The following is a 14660-nucleotide window of genomic DNA, read 5'->3' as shown; positions in this document are numbered from 1 at the left end:
TTTTTTTTTTTTGCATCAATTTGGAAGACAAGACGTGCTTAAGACTAAGTTCAGGACTAACTTAGACGTGAGGTTATAAATCAGTGCCTGGATGCATAAACCACCTTAAGTTTCCCCCCTTAAGCAAAATATTTCCCTAAACTAAGGGATTCGCTTATGAACAAGTGTTTAGATGAAAAGGCTTTCATGACAGTTACTGTCATAATACAGCACATGTGCACTACAGTTACCATGGTTACACATCACTCACATCACTCTTTAATGTTTCTAGACAACGAAATTGTCAGTTGTCAGCAGGTTTAGATAATACACAGACTGGTTTGCACCAACAAAGTTTAATCTAATCTAAGATTTGTTCTAATCACAGTGGGTTTAAAATGAGTAAACCCAGGTTTAAGATTAAGGAGAGCTCTGCTGCACAATGGAAAACTAATCTCAGTTCAGTAAATTCAAGTTTGGTGATGCAAACTGAAATTAAATAGAGTTTAATCAATATGAAGATGCTTTCTGACCCAAATTATAATAAATAAATAAATTTCAGACCTACTAAGTAAAAACAACGGAGGGAAACTGTTAACTGCTCTGTATTCGTTAACAAAACATCACTAAAACATAGCTAAAAAGTTAGTTAGGCTTGTTAGCCTACTCAATGGCTCTGCAGAGAAGCTTGAATTTCTCCTATGAGAAAAACTTTTTGGCTGAATTATTAACTGAAATGAAAGAAATGTGAGCTGCATCTGTCCCTTAACTTGATTATTTTGTTCAATCCATCTAAAAAAGGCAGCCATTTTAAAAGTTAAGATGTATAAATTAAAATTGGAATTAAAAGTTTCAAAACTAAACCGAGGTTTAAAGAGAGGTTTTAATTCAATCTTCCTTAATCTTAAAATAGTTTAACATAATAACATAGTTGCAACATAATTTGAAGTTAAAATATGATTTAATGTGGTTTAAGAATGAATCCTTGCTGGTGCACCCCAGCTTTAGACAGCCTGTGTTAGATAGCCTCACCAAAATGGACAGCGAAGAGAACAGAAGAAGAAAAAATAAAAATAAAGCCAAACTGGACAGAAGATGAGAAAGTTGTTCTCCTCAGAGAATATGGAAAGCACAAGCACATATTCCAAGAAGCCTTAACAAATATACAAAAGTAGAAGACTTGGCAAGAAGTCAGCTGACTAAGAAATCTGACTCTGAAACGAAACGTAGATTAAGAAATACGAAAATATTATTGTGACAGCAAGAAAGTAGATCGCCAAACATCCCTAACCCAAACTATATAACTGTTATTTTCTATATGAGACAGAATTATGTTAATGTTTGGCTAGCTAGCTACAAAGTGCTAGTGCTAATGTGAAATCTAAACTCTCAAAAAATGCATTTTTGTACCTCCTCCTCCTCTTCAATCACCATAAGCTCAGTCACCGTCTTATGTTCTATAAATTATTTAACTTGTAAGGGACTGGTATCGGTCGCTTGAAGTTTTCTGAGGAAAATGGTCTCTAAAAACCTTCTTGCAATGCATAAGGGAATATTTAAGAAGCTAAGGGCAAACACTGAGGGATGAAAGCATTTTCCTGAACAAAATCCTCAGGAAATCTTTACGGTGATTTTAAGCAACTCATTTTTTCCTCAGGAATTCTTACGTGAAAAATGAAGGGAAGCCTTAGTGGTTTTATGCAACCAGGCACTGGATTTTTATCATTCAAAACCCTCCTTTCCCTCCTTTCAAACTGCAGCCTGCACAGACACGTGTGTGTGTGTTTCTGTGTGTGTGTGAGCACATACATGACATATTGATCATGGAATGTTCATGACGTAACTTTTACAGGTCGAAGAGAAGAAAACCCAGTAAACAAACACACACTGTTGTAGATCGATAGAGCACATACGTACAGTTACACATTCACTATGAACTCTTGATCCCATTGGCCTGCTTCGCCACGAGGTCCTGTAAATACTACTGGAAACTGGCCTGTTACTGGTTTCTGTGGTTACTGGTCAAAGTCCTACTGTGACCAACCAGCAGCTAAAGCCATCTGCAGTTTGTACTCTGCTGCTTGTGTGTTTGCAGATGTGAATATGTTGCCCAGTTTAGATGCTGGTGTGGGTCCAGTTTGAATGACATGTCGTGGTTTTAGCTTCGGTGGTGTGATGAGATGCTGGATGAGTCCTCGATGAATGTAACTGTAGCCGTAAGGGTTTGAGTAAAGTCTTGTCCGGGCTGCGTCTAACCAACGGGAGCTCCTGCTCAGACTTGTATGATGAACTCGGGGTTGGTGTAGGAAAAGCCTTGGAACTCGTTCTGGTCCAGATTCATGATGAAGAGCTTGTCCGTGGGCGTCAGCTCCACCACCATCTTGGTGAACTCCTTGTCGAAGTTGCCGACGTCGCGGCGAGATTTCTGCCACAGAGAGAGAACAAGGAGAGAGAACGTGTCAGAAATATAAAGTCGGAGTGAATCAGTGCAGCGTTAAGAAGGCAGTTTAGAGAGAGGAAGGTTCACAACAATAGAAACACAAAGATGAAGAGAAGAGAAGGAGGCATGAAGGGAGATTAACTGTTTCAGCACATGGAAAGACACATTTTAATTATCTGCAGAGGTGGGACAGTCGTTTTGCAAGTCGCGAGTAAGTCTCAAGTCTATGAATTGCATGCTCAAGTCTAAAGTCGAGACAAAGTCCTAAACAAGTGATTATGGGTCCTTCACCAGATTTAATGCCATTTAAATCTATAAACAGTTAGTATAGTACATGAATATCTTTTGAAAATGTGCATTATTACTTACTCAAATACTTTCCAATATTTTAAAGCAAAACGATCAGGTATGTGTGTATTATTCTGTTTCTCTACAATTATAAATTCTGTTAAGTTTCATTCACATATACTTTCTGTTTCAAAGACTTCTCCACACTGCCACTATGCAACCCTAATTTAAAATACTGAGTTGGGAACTGGGAGGGAGTCTCTTAAAGTTCATATGTATTGTGCTGTTGTATGCCTGACATATATGTTTGTTATTTCCTGGAAAATAAAGGAAAAAAAATCTTGCTTTCTCAGTTTCTTTCTTATGATGCAGCCAGAGCGGAGTGTTTCTGCGGGACAGGCCTCATTGTACAAAAGCACAACTTTATTACTTGTAAAAACCAAACAATTTTATAACTTTATTCACTCATTTGGATGAAATGTCTTTTTCTGGTTTCCCCTCTGATGTCGTCTGACTGCTCAGGCCATGTTTTAATAACAGAGTCTCCTCTGTCCCGGACACAACAGATTGATGCCATTGATGCAGACTCACTGTTGGAGGTCTTTATAACACACTCGCCCTTCAGGCCGACTGGTTTGGGACGACAGTGGTGGACCCTCCATGTGAAAGTCCAAAAGGAGTGAAAGTGGGTAAGTGGGGTGTGTAGGGGCCGCTCTGGGATTATCCTAAACCTTACCAAGTAGCTGCAGTGTGTTAATCACCTGTTAAAAGGATGTTTTACAGCATTAATCACAGCTGATTAATCAGACACTGAGTTTGCTAATAGGACCGTTCCCCTCAATACATCCATACCAATCAATATCTGCAACAAGTCTTTCCATAGCTGCCTGCTTTTACAGAAAACACGTTACATACTTAAGCAATAAGCACTTTATGGGATCTTTAATGGACAGTGTGAACAGGAGGAATTATTGCATGAAGCAAAACCTGCTTCCATGTTAATATGAGACTTATTTGAAAAACTGTAAACTTATCCTTTAAGTGTAAGTGCAGGCAGGAGTCACTGGCGCTAGTCGAGTTGCATGTGTATTTTGATTTAGTCAGTTTTGGTTCAGTCGGGTCCACACCTCTGATCATCTGTAAAATGGCGGCACCACAAGGAGTCCAGACTCAGCAAAACACACCACTGACTCCATACAGGACTGACTTGCGGGGGAGCAAGTCGACATAAAACAAGCACACCCTGCCGACGAACCCAAGAAACACAATCAACGGATGAAAGAGAGCCATCGAAACACTTCACTTCAACAGCACAGATGCAGAAAGATCCAAGACAAACTCCCAAAGCCAGAGAGGGAGGGAGAGAGAGAGAGAGAGAGAGAGAGAGAGAGAGAGAGAGAGAGAGAGAGAGAGAGAGAGAGAGAGAGAGAGAGAGAGAGAGAGAGAGAGAGAGAGAGAGAGAGAGAGAGGAAATGTTCCAGTACAGAACAGACGAGGATCGATAAAAAACAGACCAGCTGCAGACCAAACCACAACCGGAAAGGATTTCACACAGGGAGGTGAAGCAGTGAGCCCCAGGCAAGACACATATAATCACACACACACACACACAAAAAGTGTTCAGTTTCCTACCTCCAACTTTTGTCTCATCACAGGGCTTCCAGCTGAAATGAGGAGGGGCTGCAAACTTTCCCACCTCTACCACCACCACCACCGGTCGACAAGTTCACCACTAATTCAGCTCATTTTTGAGTGTGAGCAGGTGTCACGCTGCATATCTTGTTTGTTTGCAGATGACATTTTATTTTAACGCCCCCCATCTAGCAGGTGTGGGAATCACCCCAAAATACCATATTATCATGATACTTAAGTCACAATCTGATATTCCGCCTTTTTAGGTTTCTAATCTAAAAATAAAATATTATTTTAAACCTGTTTATGAATGAGTATAAACAAGGACCTATTTGTGTGCATTTTGTGCAATAAAATATTAAAGAAAATTACAGCTAGTTTATGTAAGTGACCTCGGTCCCTGTCAGGGTTTATTTCGCAGTAATGACCTGCTGACTGTACATTATCCTTTACTTTCAAAAAACAACCAAAAACAATAATTTGATACCAAATATTGATTTAAAAATGATTTTATTGCTCCTCCAGAGTCTACGATCAGAACTGCATCCATAGCAACGGTCTCTTCATCATAGCAACGGTCTGCTATACAGAACAGACCTTAGAATGCTACAATTGACCAATCAGAATAGAGGATTTAAAGGGACAGTTCATTACAGAATCAAAAACATATTTTTTCCCCCGACCTGCACTGCTATTTTTCCATCTACATCTTTTGCTGTAAGTTGAAGGAAAATGGAGATATCAGCCATAGTATAATGGTACTAAATGGTACTCGGCTCATTGTGCTCACAGCACCAAAACATACATTTGAAAAATTCAAAACCAGTGTCCAAGAATCATGACCAGCCGACTACTACTACTACTACAAACTCATTTCTTTCTGCAGTAGAATCTACTGAAACTACTTTAGAGTCTAATGAAACTACTTTCTTTTCTATTAGAAACAAAGTAGTTCCTTCATGAAACAAGATCTGTGGATTATCTTCAGTAACCGGCTCATGATTCAAGAGAAGGCAGACATCTCTACAGTCAATATTTCCACAACTCTGCAACTCACACCAAAACAATCTAAATGGATGAACAGCACTACAAGCCAGAGGAAAAATATTGTATTCCTGATTTTGGGCTAAACTGTCCCTTTAACAAAGCCATGTAAGAAACTCTTATCAAGCATTTATAAAAGAGGAACAGATTGTTGTTGGTTACATTACATTAATACAGTGACTTTTCCAAACGGTGACAAAATATCCAAACGTCTATACTGAGCTAAAGTGAAACTAGTTTTTCCAGAAGAAGAAAACTTAATTAAAAAGTTAATTGATATGTTAGTACTCTTAATAACTAGCATATGCTCATATGTTCAGATAAGGGTGGTAGTTTTTTACAAAGCGGTTTAATATTGTTATTTAATACTTGTTTTTTTTAGAGGCCTTTAATGAATGCCGTGTCTCATAAGCCCTTGATCTTCACTGGCTAGACATCATGGCTGGACCAAAGTCCTTCAGTGAGTCAGTTATCTGTGGTCAGCTGAGATTTATTTATAATAACAGCTGGACAGACAGGAGAGGTTGCTGTTAAAGTTAGCAGGCAGCAAAGATTACAACAAAAAAATAGAAACAAAAAGTTTAGAAAAGAGTTTTGCTGATTTTATTGATACCAAGGTCTGATAAAGTAAGTACCCAGCTGGTAAATTCTGATGGAGCACTTCACAGACATCTGTTTATTAATCAGGTATGGTGGTCTTAGATCCACAGATGGCATTTAGTGCGGTTGATCATGCTATTTAATTGTCCAAACTGAGAGCCTTTGTTTTTAATGTTGCAGTCAGATGGTTTATCTGACAGGTGAGAAGCAGATGGTAGATGTCGGTCTATAGATCTTGGGGTCCCACGAGGGAGCGTACCTGGACAACTCTTTTTCCTGTTATTTATAAAAGACCTGAAGTCGGTCACTTCAAGTTAACTCTTTTTTTAAATGCAAATGACTCTTGAGGATTAAAGTATAGTTGAAAGTACGCAGAGTGTAGAACTTTTTAATGACAGCAGGTGGATGACGGATAACAAGCTGCCACTCCATGCAGGAAAAACAGAATCCACATGGTTTGAGTCGGAGATAAACCTGAGAACGTCCCCTGATTTTAATGTTGCTGGTAACACAGCGCTCACAGTTAAGGACTCTGTTAATTCCCTTTGCTGTGTGCTGGATATGTCTGGAGTGGACCTGACCACCAAGGTCAAGCACAGAACACACTTCTTAGTCAGAATTTCTGAACAGGAAAGCTATGGTGAGTCTGGCATGAGCTTTTATCCAGACTTTTTTTTTGACTATCCCAGCTGTTCATGGTGCAATGACCTAACTTCACACCTTAAAAACAGACCTCAGACTTAAAAATGTCCCAATACAGCTTGTAATGAGTTATAAAGAACTTGTTTATACATTTTGGAAAATGCATGTATTGGCTTTCTTGCCAAGAGTTGGACGAGACGATTGCTACCACTCTCATGTCTGTCTATTAAAAATGAAGCAACAGCCAGGACACAGTTAGCCTAGCTTAGCATTAAGACTGAAAGCAGGGGGAAACCTGGCTAAGAAACAGTCCAGCACATACAAACTCATGTAGCTCTGGTTTTTGTACACAATTCATAAACTGTTCATTAGTGAACGTCAGGAGTGCTGGTCAATGGAGTTTCCAGTGCTTATGCTAAGCTAAGCTAGTCATCTGCTGGCACTGGATTAGCTTCCAGATATGAGAGTGGAATAAGTCTTATTATTGGACTCTCGGCAACAAACCAAAGCAAATGTACGTCCCAAAACGTTGATCTCTCTCTTTAAAGTGTCACCACTTTGCATGTATAGTAGCAGCAGTAAGAAGGCAGACACAGCAGAGGGAGTCTGGTAGGCACCAGTGAGTATATTATCAGTTTCCAGTCATACAGGACAATTACACAATCCACAGAAGCATCTCTCTCATCCAGAACAATTTATCCAAATATCTCTCTGATATAGAACTCAATATATACTGTATATATTTACTCTTCTCTCACATCTCTCGTTATGTCACCACTGATTCATCATCACCATTACCACCATCATCATCATCATCGTCACAATAAACGCTTGCTTTTTTCCCCCTCCCTCCTGGCAGAATAATCATCATCATCATCATCATCGTCGTCTTTATCAGCGAGCATCTTTGTAGAACAGAGACAAAATCTGCAATGTCGCCGCGCTGCCGCCTCCCTTTTTGATACAAGCTCAAAGAACAAGATTTGACACATTGTTACTAACCTGCATCGTTACACAGTTACAAAAGGATAATACAACCTGCCTCACAAATGAAACGCACGTCTTCTCAGACAATTCATTTTATACATGAACATGACTTTCCAAGGGTATTGTTGTATTGTTGGAGAGCAGATAAGCTAATAATGCATATTCTAATAATTATACATGTACTGCAAAATGGCACAAGATGGCTGCCCTTCATCACAGTTATTGAGGACAATAAATCTTTCCACCTCCTCGTGATTCTGAACCCTAGTTTGGCACTTTTGGACATCCTGTTTTTGTAAGCTAACAAACTACCAGCTTCACGAGACTCGACGGGGCTCCGTCATATGTAAAATCCTCCCAGAAATGGTTAAGAAGATATGCCCTCTGTCATTAAAAACACAGTGTAATGTGGTGAATGTGTTCTGTAATGAATCAGGAGAAAAGTAATGAGCTTACACTCTTGCAGACTGCGTGTATAAAGACTTCTGTCCTCTGAAAGGTTAAAAATTAAATGAGCAAAAACTTTCAGATAAGCTCACCACAACACTGACTGAACAGAAAGTGTAGAAGTATTTGGTCCTATAGACGAAAGTAAAGTCAACATTAGGAAACTGATTAGTACTCAAACAATCATAGCAAAGCAATTGGTCAGTTTTCACTTGTACACTGTATGAATATTACCAATATGTGATCATAGTACACTCATCAATATTACTGATAGGTCGTCATAGTCAATATGCAGTTACAGGGAGGGTGACACAGAGACAGAGCAGGTTCAGGTCGGCCCCGAGTTCGGACTGCGACGTGAACCTGCCGGTGTGAGCAGCCGGGCAGCATTCAGGAGCAACATTTCTGCACTAGAGATAGAAATACAGCCAGTGGAGCCGATATGAGAGCAGCAGTGCAACATGACATGCTAAAAGTAAACTGAAAACAGTGTCACCGCTGGAAACAAGAAGACTAGTGTCGTACTGGCAACTTGACACATGAATATCTGATTATTTCTCCTGATTGTTAGCATCTGAGCACCTGCCTGCATTTCCATCTGAATGTTAATTAAAGGAATAGTTTGGCATTTTGACAGAATATGCTTATTTTATTTTTCTGAGAGTTAGATAAGAGGATTGACTGCAGGAAACCAGTGGGTGACCCTAAAAAAAATGCTCTTTAACGGGTAGAAAATATATTTTTATAAATCCACGGGTGTATGCTCGGGTAACGCGGGCGGGTTACGGGCACCTTGCAGGTCTCAGTGGTTCCTAGAGAATCTAATAATGTAATTTAGGAATTATATGGATCTTTGTTTTGTTTTTTTAATGATAAACTAGATAAATGGTGAGTTTTACATGTACAGGGAGGCGGATTTATTATCTTTACAGAGAGCCAGGCTAGCTGTTATCCCCTGCTTCCCATCTGTATGCTAAGCTAGGCTAATCATCTTCTGGCTCCAGTACATACAGTATTCTATTTTTTCTGCATTCATGTGGTGTTTGAATGACAGGAAAAATTAGTTCCCAACTGGGAAAATTCATATGAACGCCTCCTCAGGTCAGAAGTCTGAAAATTTCAGCACACAGTTTGCTGACTTGTTGTCTGTTGTTGTCATATATGCAGAAACAAAGCGGACGAAAGTTGATAACTTAATCAACTGTTTTGCTCATTTTATTTCTAATATAGTATTAGGTTGTAACTGTCAGCTGCTGTTGACATAGAGTGACTTACAAACATTATTTATGAGCATTAACCCTGATAAGTCAGGAAAGCAACATTTTAGTGGTTTAGGGGACTGTACTGATATTTCAAATGTTGTCCATGTTGTTTCAACATAATGACAGAGGAACAACTTCCCAACTCCGGAATTGGGACCATATAAGAAGCACATGAATGCAGCATTAAAGTAGAGACAGGAGATTCTCATCTAACTCTCAGCAAAAAACAAATAAGTGTTATTTCCCAAAATGCTGAACTATTCCTTTAAAGTTTCACCCTGTCGAATGCAGCCTGGATATGACATCATGGTTGTTTTTTTTTTAATGTTTTTATTTTTTTTTAACGTTTGTTTCCGGGGTGTGGGGGATTACTAGTGCAGCCCAGTGATATGTGGCGTGGTCAGTGAGTCGTGTGCGGGTACTCCGGGTTAACAAATGAGAAGCCTTGGAATTCTTCCTGGTCCAGGTTGGCTATAAGCTCCTGATCTGGGGGGGTCAGCTCTGGGGCGTGGCGCGTGAAAAAGCGATCAAAGTTCTCCGCATCACGCCCACACTGCCATGGAGAGGAGAGGAGAGGAGAGAGAGAGAGATGGGGAGAGAAATGGAGGGAGGATGGAGTGAGTTCGATGAGGGATGTGGAGAAAAAAAGGACAACGACAAACGACAAAGAGAAAAAAGAGAAATACAACTAAAACATGGCATCAACCAATCAAAACACACACAGCCGGAACTGTGGATTTCCATTGGTCCGAATGTGAGCAAGTGACATCTCAGCTTCATCATTGGTGACTACAATAACAAATCTCAACCGTGCATTTGTCAGAGTAGTGATCAATGGCAGGCGATGGTTGGGTTCGGGGGATGAGCGATCTAATCGTTTCTACAACTTACCTTCAAAGTTTGACTAAATCTGTTATTTCCCTCCAGACTGTGACTAAATTTTTGAGGTCATCAGTGAAGTTCAGGTGATAATCAACAGCTGAAGAGTGTGTGTGTGTGTGTATATTTGTGTGTGATATACTCACAGCTTTAGGTTTGAAAGGCGGTTGGACCTCTTTATTCTCCAGTTTTTCCCAGTCTATATAGCGGAAGAAGGCGTGCTCCTTGATGTCTCTCTCCCCCTCTGGACCACAGCCCAGACGCTTACCTGGGTGCTTGGTCATCAGCTAAAATCACACACAGACGTGCAACGTGAAACGAGTTTGAATGTGTTTGTGTGTCTGTGGCCCTTTTCCAAACAGATCCCTGCACATTATCAATTAATCAATCTGAATTTATACAGCATTTTTCATTCAACAGAACGCAACACAAAGTGCGTCACACAACAAAACAAAGACTAAAATAAGAACAGCACTCATTAAAAACAGGAACTGAGGAAATGCAAAACACCAGGAAACACCAGAGGCAGGATAAATTAAAATCCATCAATAAATAAGTAAATAGAAAAGTTAATGATCATAAGTGGATAAAATAAAAGGATATGCCAACTAGGAAAACAGCTTAAGATGTATAAATAAATATACAATAAATAAATAAATAGTTAAGTTCAGTTAAAAGCCAGACTAAAAAGATAACATTAGCCTCTGGATGCAGTCATACTCCTGGCTGTGGAGGGCATGCTGCATTCAGGGCCAGGTGGTACGTTAGAAGTTAAACTCAGGTAGGGCTGGACAATAAACCACATTTATTGAGCTACTAAAATAATGACTATCTTACCGACCTGAATTTACTTGCATTCAGAGTTTCAATAAATTCAACTTTAACATATTCAAAGGGCACATCAGCCAAAAAGTCTCTGTACACTTACAGGACAGTAAATCCATCATTGCAACATTTACAAGCCATCGAACTCCAACAAACAGCCCAATCTCTGTAAAGGAGAGCTCTGCTGATTTTATAGCCTGGTCTGGAAACTCTCACTTGATTTTTTTATGACCAAAATGCATCTGGACGCAACTGGATGGACCTACAACCAATCAGAGTGACAAAACGTGCGTCGTAGTGGTGCTTGGTCCGGATTGTGATGGCCTGGTCACAAACTTTCTCAAATTTCCGCAAAACACTTCACTAAAACGTATTTCTGAAAACATCCGAGGTGGGAAGTAGGCGATGCAGCAGTATAATCTTGTTTCATTTGATCAACACGGTCTAGTGTCACAGGAATGTGACTTTTCGAATCTGGACCGGTGATGGCCAGACACATCTGCCAGAGCAAATGAAACATGAGTTCACTGCTTCATCTGATTTCCAGGCTTGTGATTTTACATATCAAGTCTGCACTAAAGTGTATTTGAGGTAAATCTGATCCTTTATCTTGATCTAGTGTTCAGAGTGGGTCAAGAGACGGGGTTTTTAGGACCGTGTATTCGAGCATGTGTCCTCACCCCCTTGCAGATAGCGACAGCTTCTTTGGACATGGATTTCGGGTAAGAGACGTGATGCTCCATGATCGACTGGAACAGCTCATCTTCATCCTCCCCATCAAAAGGCGGCTGGATGGGAACAAACGCGCTTCATCAATTCCGGTCTTTGTCACAATTGTGTGTTTTGAATTAAAAAACAACAGTATCACCGGTGAATGAATACAAACCTGTCCAGCGAGCATCTCATAGAGCAGGACTCCAAAGGCCCACCAGTCCACAGACTTCCCATAAGGCTGATACGCTATGATCTATAACACAATGTTAAGAGTTTTAAGTCTTATTTGGGAGTTAAAAGGTTAAAGAAAAGGCGACAATAAACACACCTCTGGAGCGATGTAATCTGGTGTTCCACAGAAAGTCTTTGTGGTGGTTCCATCAAACATGTTTTCTTTGCACATGCCGAAGTCAGCAATCTTTATATGGCCTTCAGAGTCCAGCATCACATTGTCTAGCTTCAGATCCCTGAAAAAACGCGCACACACACACACACACACACACACACACACACACACACACACACACGTATTACTCACTTATTTGTTCTTTAATGGTTGTAAACTGAAACATTCAGCTGATTCAAAAACTGACTCACCGATACACAATGCCTTTAGAGTGAAGGAAGAAGAGTCCAATGGCGATCTCTGCGGCATAGAACCTAAAATACAGACAAACACCAGTTTATAATCACATCTGTGTGTCTGTATTGATGTGGACACACAGTACGGTGTGTGTTACAGGTGGACGATGTGAATAAAACATAACATTCTGTGGCACTTAAATGAACTCACGAAAACAGAAAAATATTGTGCAGTTTTCATTTGAGGTCCTGTTATTGTGAATTTCAATTCCAATGCCAAAAAACATCAACATCGTTATCACCAGCACATAGAAAAACATCACTTTTGTGTAATCTTGTTCAAATAACCCTTTTAAGAACTGTTTAATTTTTGCATGATTCATGGTTCAGTTAAATGCCAGGCAGCCAACCATGCATCAGTTTCTGGTTACCAAAACTGAACATATGGTTGCTATTTTCGGTCTCCTTTCATTTTGAGTAATAAAGCATGCAGTTATACATCAGCTTGATAATAAAACTGTGACTTAAAAGAACGTTTAAATGCTTTATTATAGTGGTTCTCTCCCTCGTTCATAAACATCATTTTTTGTTTTTCGTACAGGTTCATCTGTTTCTTTGTCAGCTGAATCAGTCTGCACATTCCTCTGTAATGTCGACCAGCTGATTGAACTTTTCACCCAAGTTAGGCAACTTAATTTGCTTTGCCATCGTCTCTGAAACAGATACCTGTGAGCACACAACTAAACACACCAGTGTACATGCAGCATCGTTTGGTTCTGGGTCCACCTGTGACAGCAACATTTAAAAATCACTAATGCAGCAAATGTTAAAAATGAGTTGCCTCTGATGGCAACCAAAGGCTAAGAAGTCGTTGCCAGTTCCTGAAAATAGTTTTCAGTGCCAACTGTCACTGTCGAGCTCTGCACAAGTGTCACGTTAGCAGCAAGCTCCCAACTTGTTTTTGATATGGGCTGATTTAAACAGAATGTGTACATCCTGTGACATTTTTCTGTAATCGGATCAGCCCAACCTAAGTATGCAGACATCATCACAACTGACAAAGCACAAGTAGATCTGCAACATTTTTAGATTACAAGTAAAGAAAAGAAATGAAGCAGCACAGGTATGACAGTGTTGTTACCGTTGCATAAAATACCCTCTTACTCAACTCTTCTGTGTGTGTGTGTGTGTGTGTGTGTGTGTGTGTGTGTGTGTGTGTGTGTGTGTGTGTGTGTGTGTGTGTGTGTGTGTGTGTGTGTACTCACACAGCATGAGGCTCCTTGAACTTGCCGACCTGTTGGATCTGGTACATCAGGTCTCCTCCATTTATATACTCCATGACGAAATACAACCGGTCCTACAAAACAAAGTTGACAAGGAGTTGTCAGCATTTTCACAAGTTGTGTCTTGCCACTTTTCTTCATTTGCTCGTCTTTGTAAACACAAGATGTTGTTTGTTACCATGGTTTGGAAACAGGAGTGCAGCTGAGTGAGGAAAGGTGGTTTCCCAGACAGAGCGAGGACTCTCTTCTCCACCATGGTGCACTCCACGTCATCGTCCTGGATCACCACGTCCTTCTTCAGGATTTTGATGGCGTACAGCTCGTCTGTGCCCTTCCTCTCAGCCAGCATCACCTGAAGGGAATCATCAAAAGGAAATAAACAAGCTTCAGAGTGATTTAATTTTGTTTTCCAGCCACTGGCTCCCATCTCTCACCATAGAAAAAACATGTCTACCAGAGGTGGGACCAAGTCTTTGTTTTGCAAGTTTTGAGTCCTAAACAAATCAAAATGTGGTCTTGACTAAATGTAACGTCTTTTTTAACAACAGACTATTGACTTAACCTTTTTTTGTGCAACTTCAGATGTCAAAGTTGGAAGTAGCCGAGTGTCCATCTGTAATTTTCAACCTGCAGTTATTTTGTCTGTTAACCGCTGCATAGTTTTGTGAATCAAACTATCTTTGGTATCATTTTATCCAACTGGATCACAGTAACGTAACATAAGTTCTTCTCCTCTCACCTTCAACTTGATTGGATGCTGCTGGTTCAAACAAAGTGCATCTGAGGAATTGACTGATTGGTTGATTTGCTGGGAATGAATAGTGTTAAGTGTCGAGCCAAGCATATGTTTTACTGGTCAAAATGAATGCATATTGGATATAATTTTTCATACTGAATTATTCAAAAATGCTGCAGTAAAACAACTTGAAAATTATCACAGGGATGTTTGGGGACCTGTTGTACCACAATATGGACATAAATGTAGACATAAATAGGACATTATTAAGATTTTGGGATACAGTTATTAAAAAGGCTGCAGTTACGGATGAAGAAACC

General features: G+C 40.0%; 1 protein-coding gene across 4 annotated transcripts in view; it reads right to left on the bottom strand.

Annotated features, from left to right (window-relative positions):
• Positions 1-1438: 1438 nt before the first annotated feature.
• LOC146329715 (protein kinase C beta type-like) overlaps positions 1439-14660 on the bottom strand; it is a 52466-nt gene continuing 39244 nt past the window's right edge. For 2 of the 4 annotated variants that reach the window (XM_084714986.1, XM_084714988.1), the window contains exons 10-17: positions 13783-13956; positions 13587-13678; positions 12337-12399; positions 12068-12206; positions 11912-11992; positions 11706-11813; positions 10347-10487; positions 9530-9874 (exon numbers count right to left, since the gene is read on the bottom strand). In XM_084714986.1, the coding sequence (XP_084571112.1) occupies positions 9722-9874; positions 10347-10487; positions 11706-11813; positions 11912-11992; positions 12068-12206; positions 12337-12399; positions 13587-13678; positions 13783-13956 (951 nt within the window). In that variant the 3' untranslated portion in view covers positions 9530-9721. Of the gene's footprint in view, positions 2405-9529; positions 9875-10346; positions 10488-11705; positions 11814-11911; positions 11993-12067; positions 12207-12336; positions 12400-13586; positions 13679-13782; positions 13957-14660 lie in introns of those variants that run through there. The other 2 variants (XM_084714987.1, XM_084714990.1) reach the window with 2 other exon arrangements.

This window comes from Lutjanus erythropterus, chromosome 3, assembly GCF_056507025.1.
Source record: "Lutjanus erythropterus isolate fLutEry1 chromosome 3, fLutEry1.hap2, whole genome shotgun sequence".
NCBI classification, from domain to species: Eukaryota; Metazoa; Chordata; class Actinopteri; order Lutjaniformes; family Lutjanidae; genus Lutjanus; species Lutjanus erythropterus.
This window is presented reverse-complemented; position numbering and strand designations above follow the sequence as displayed.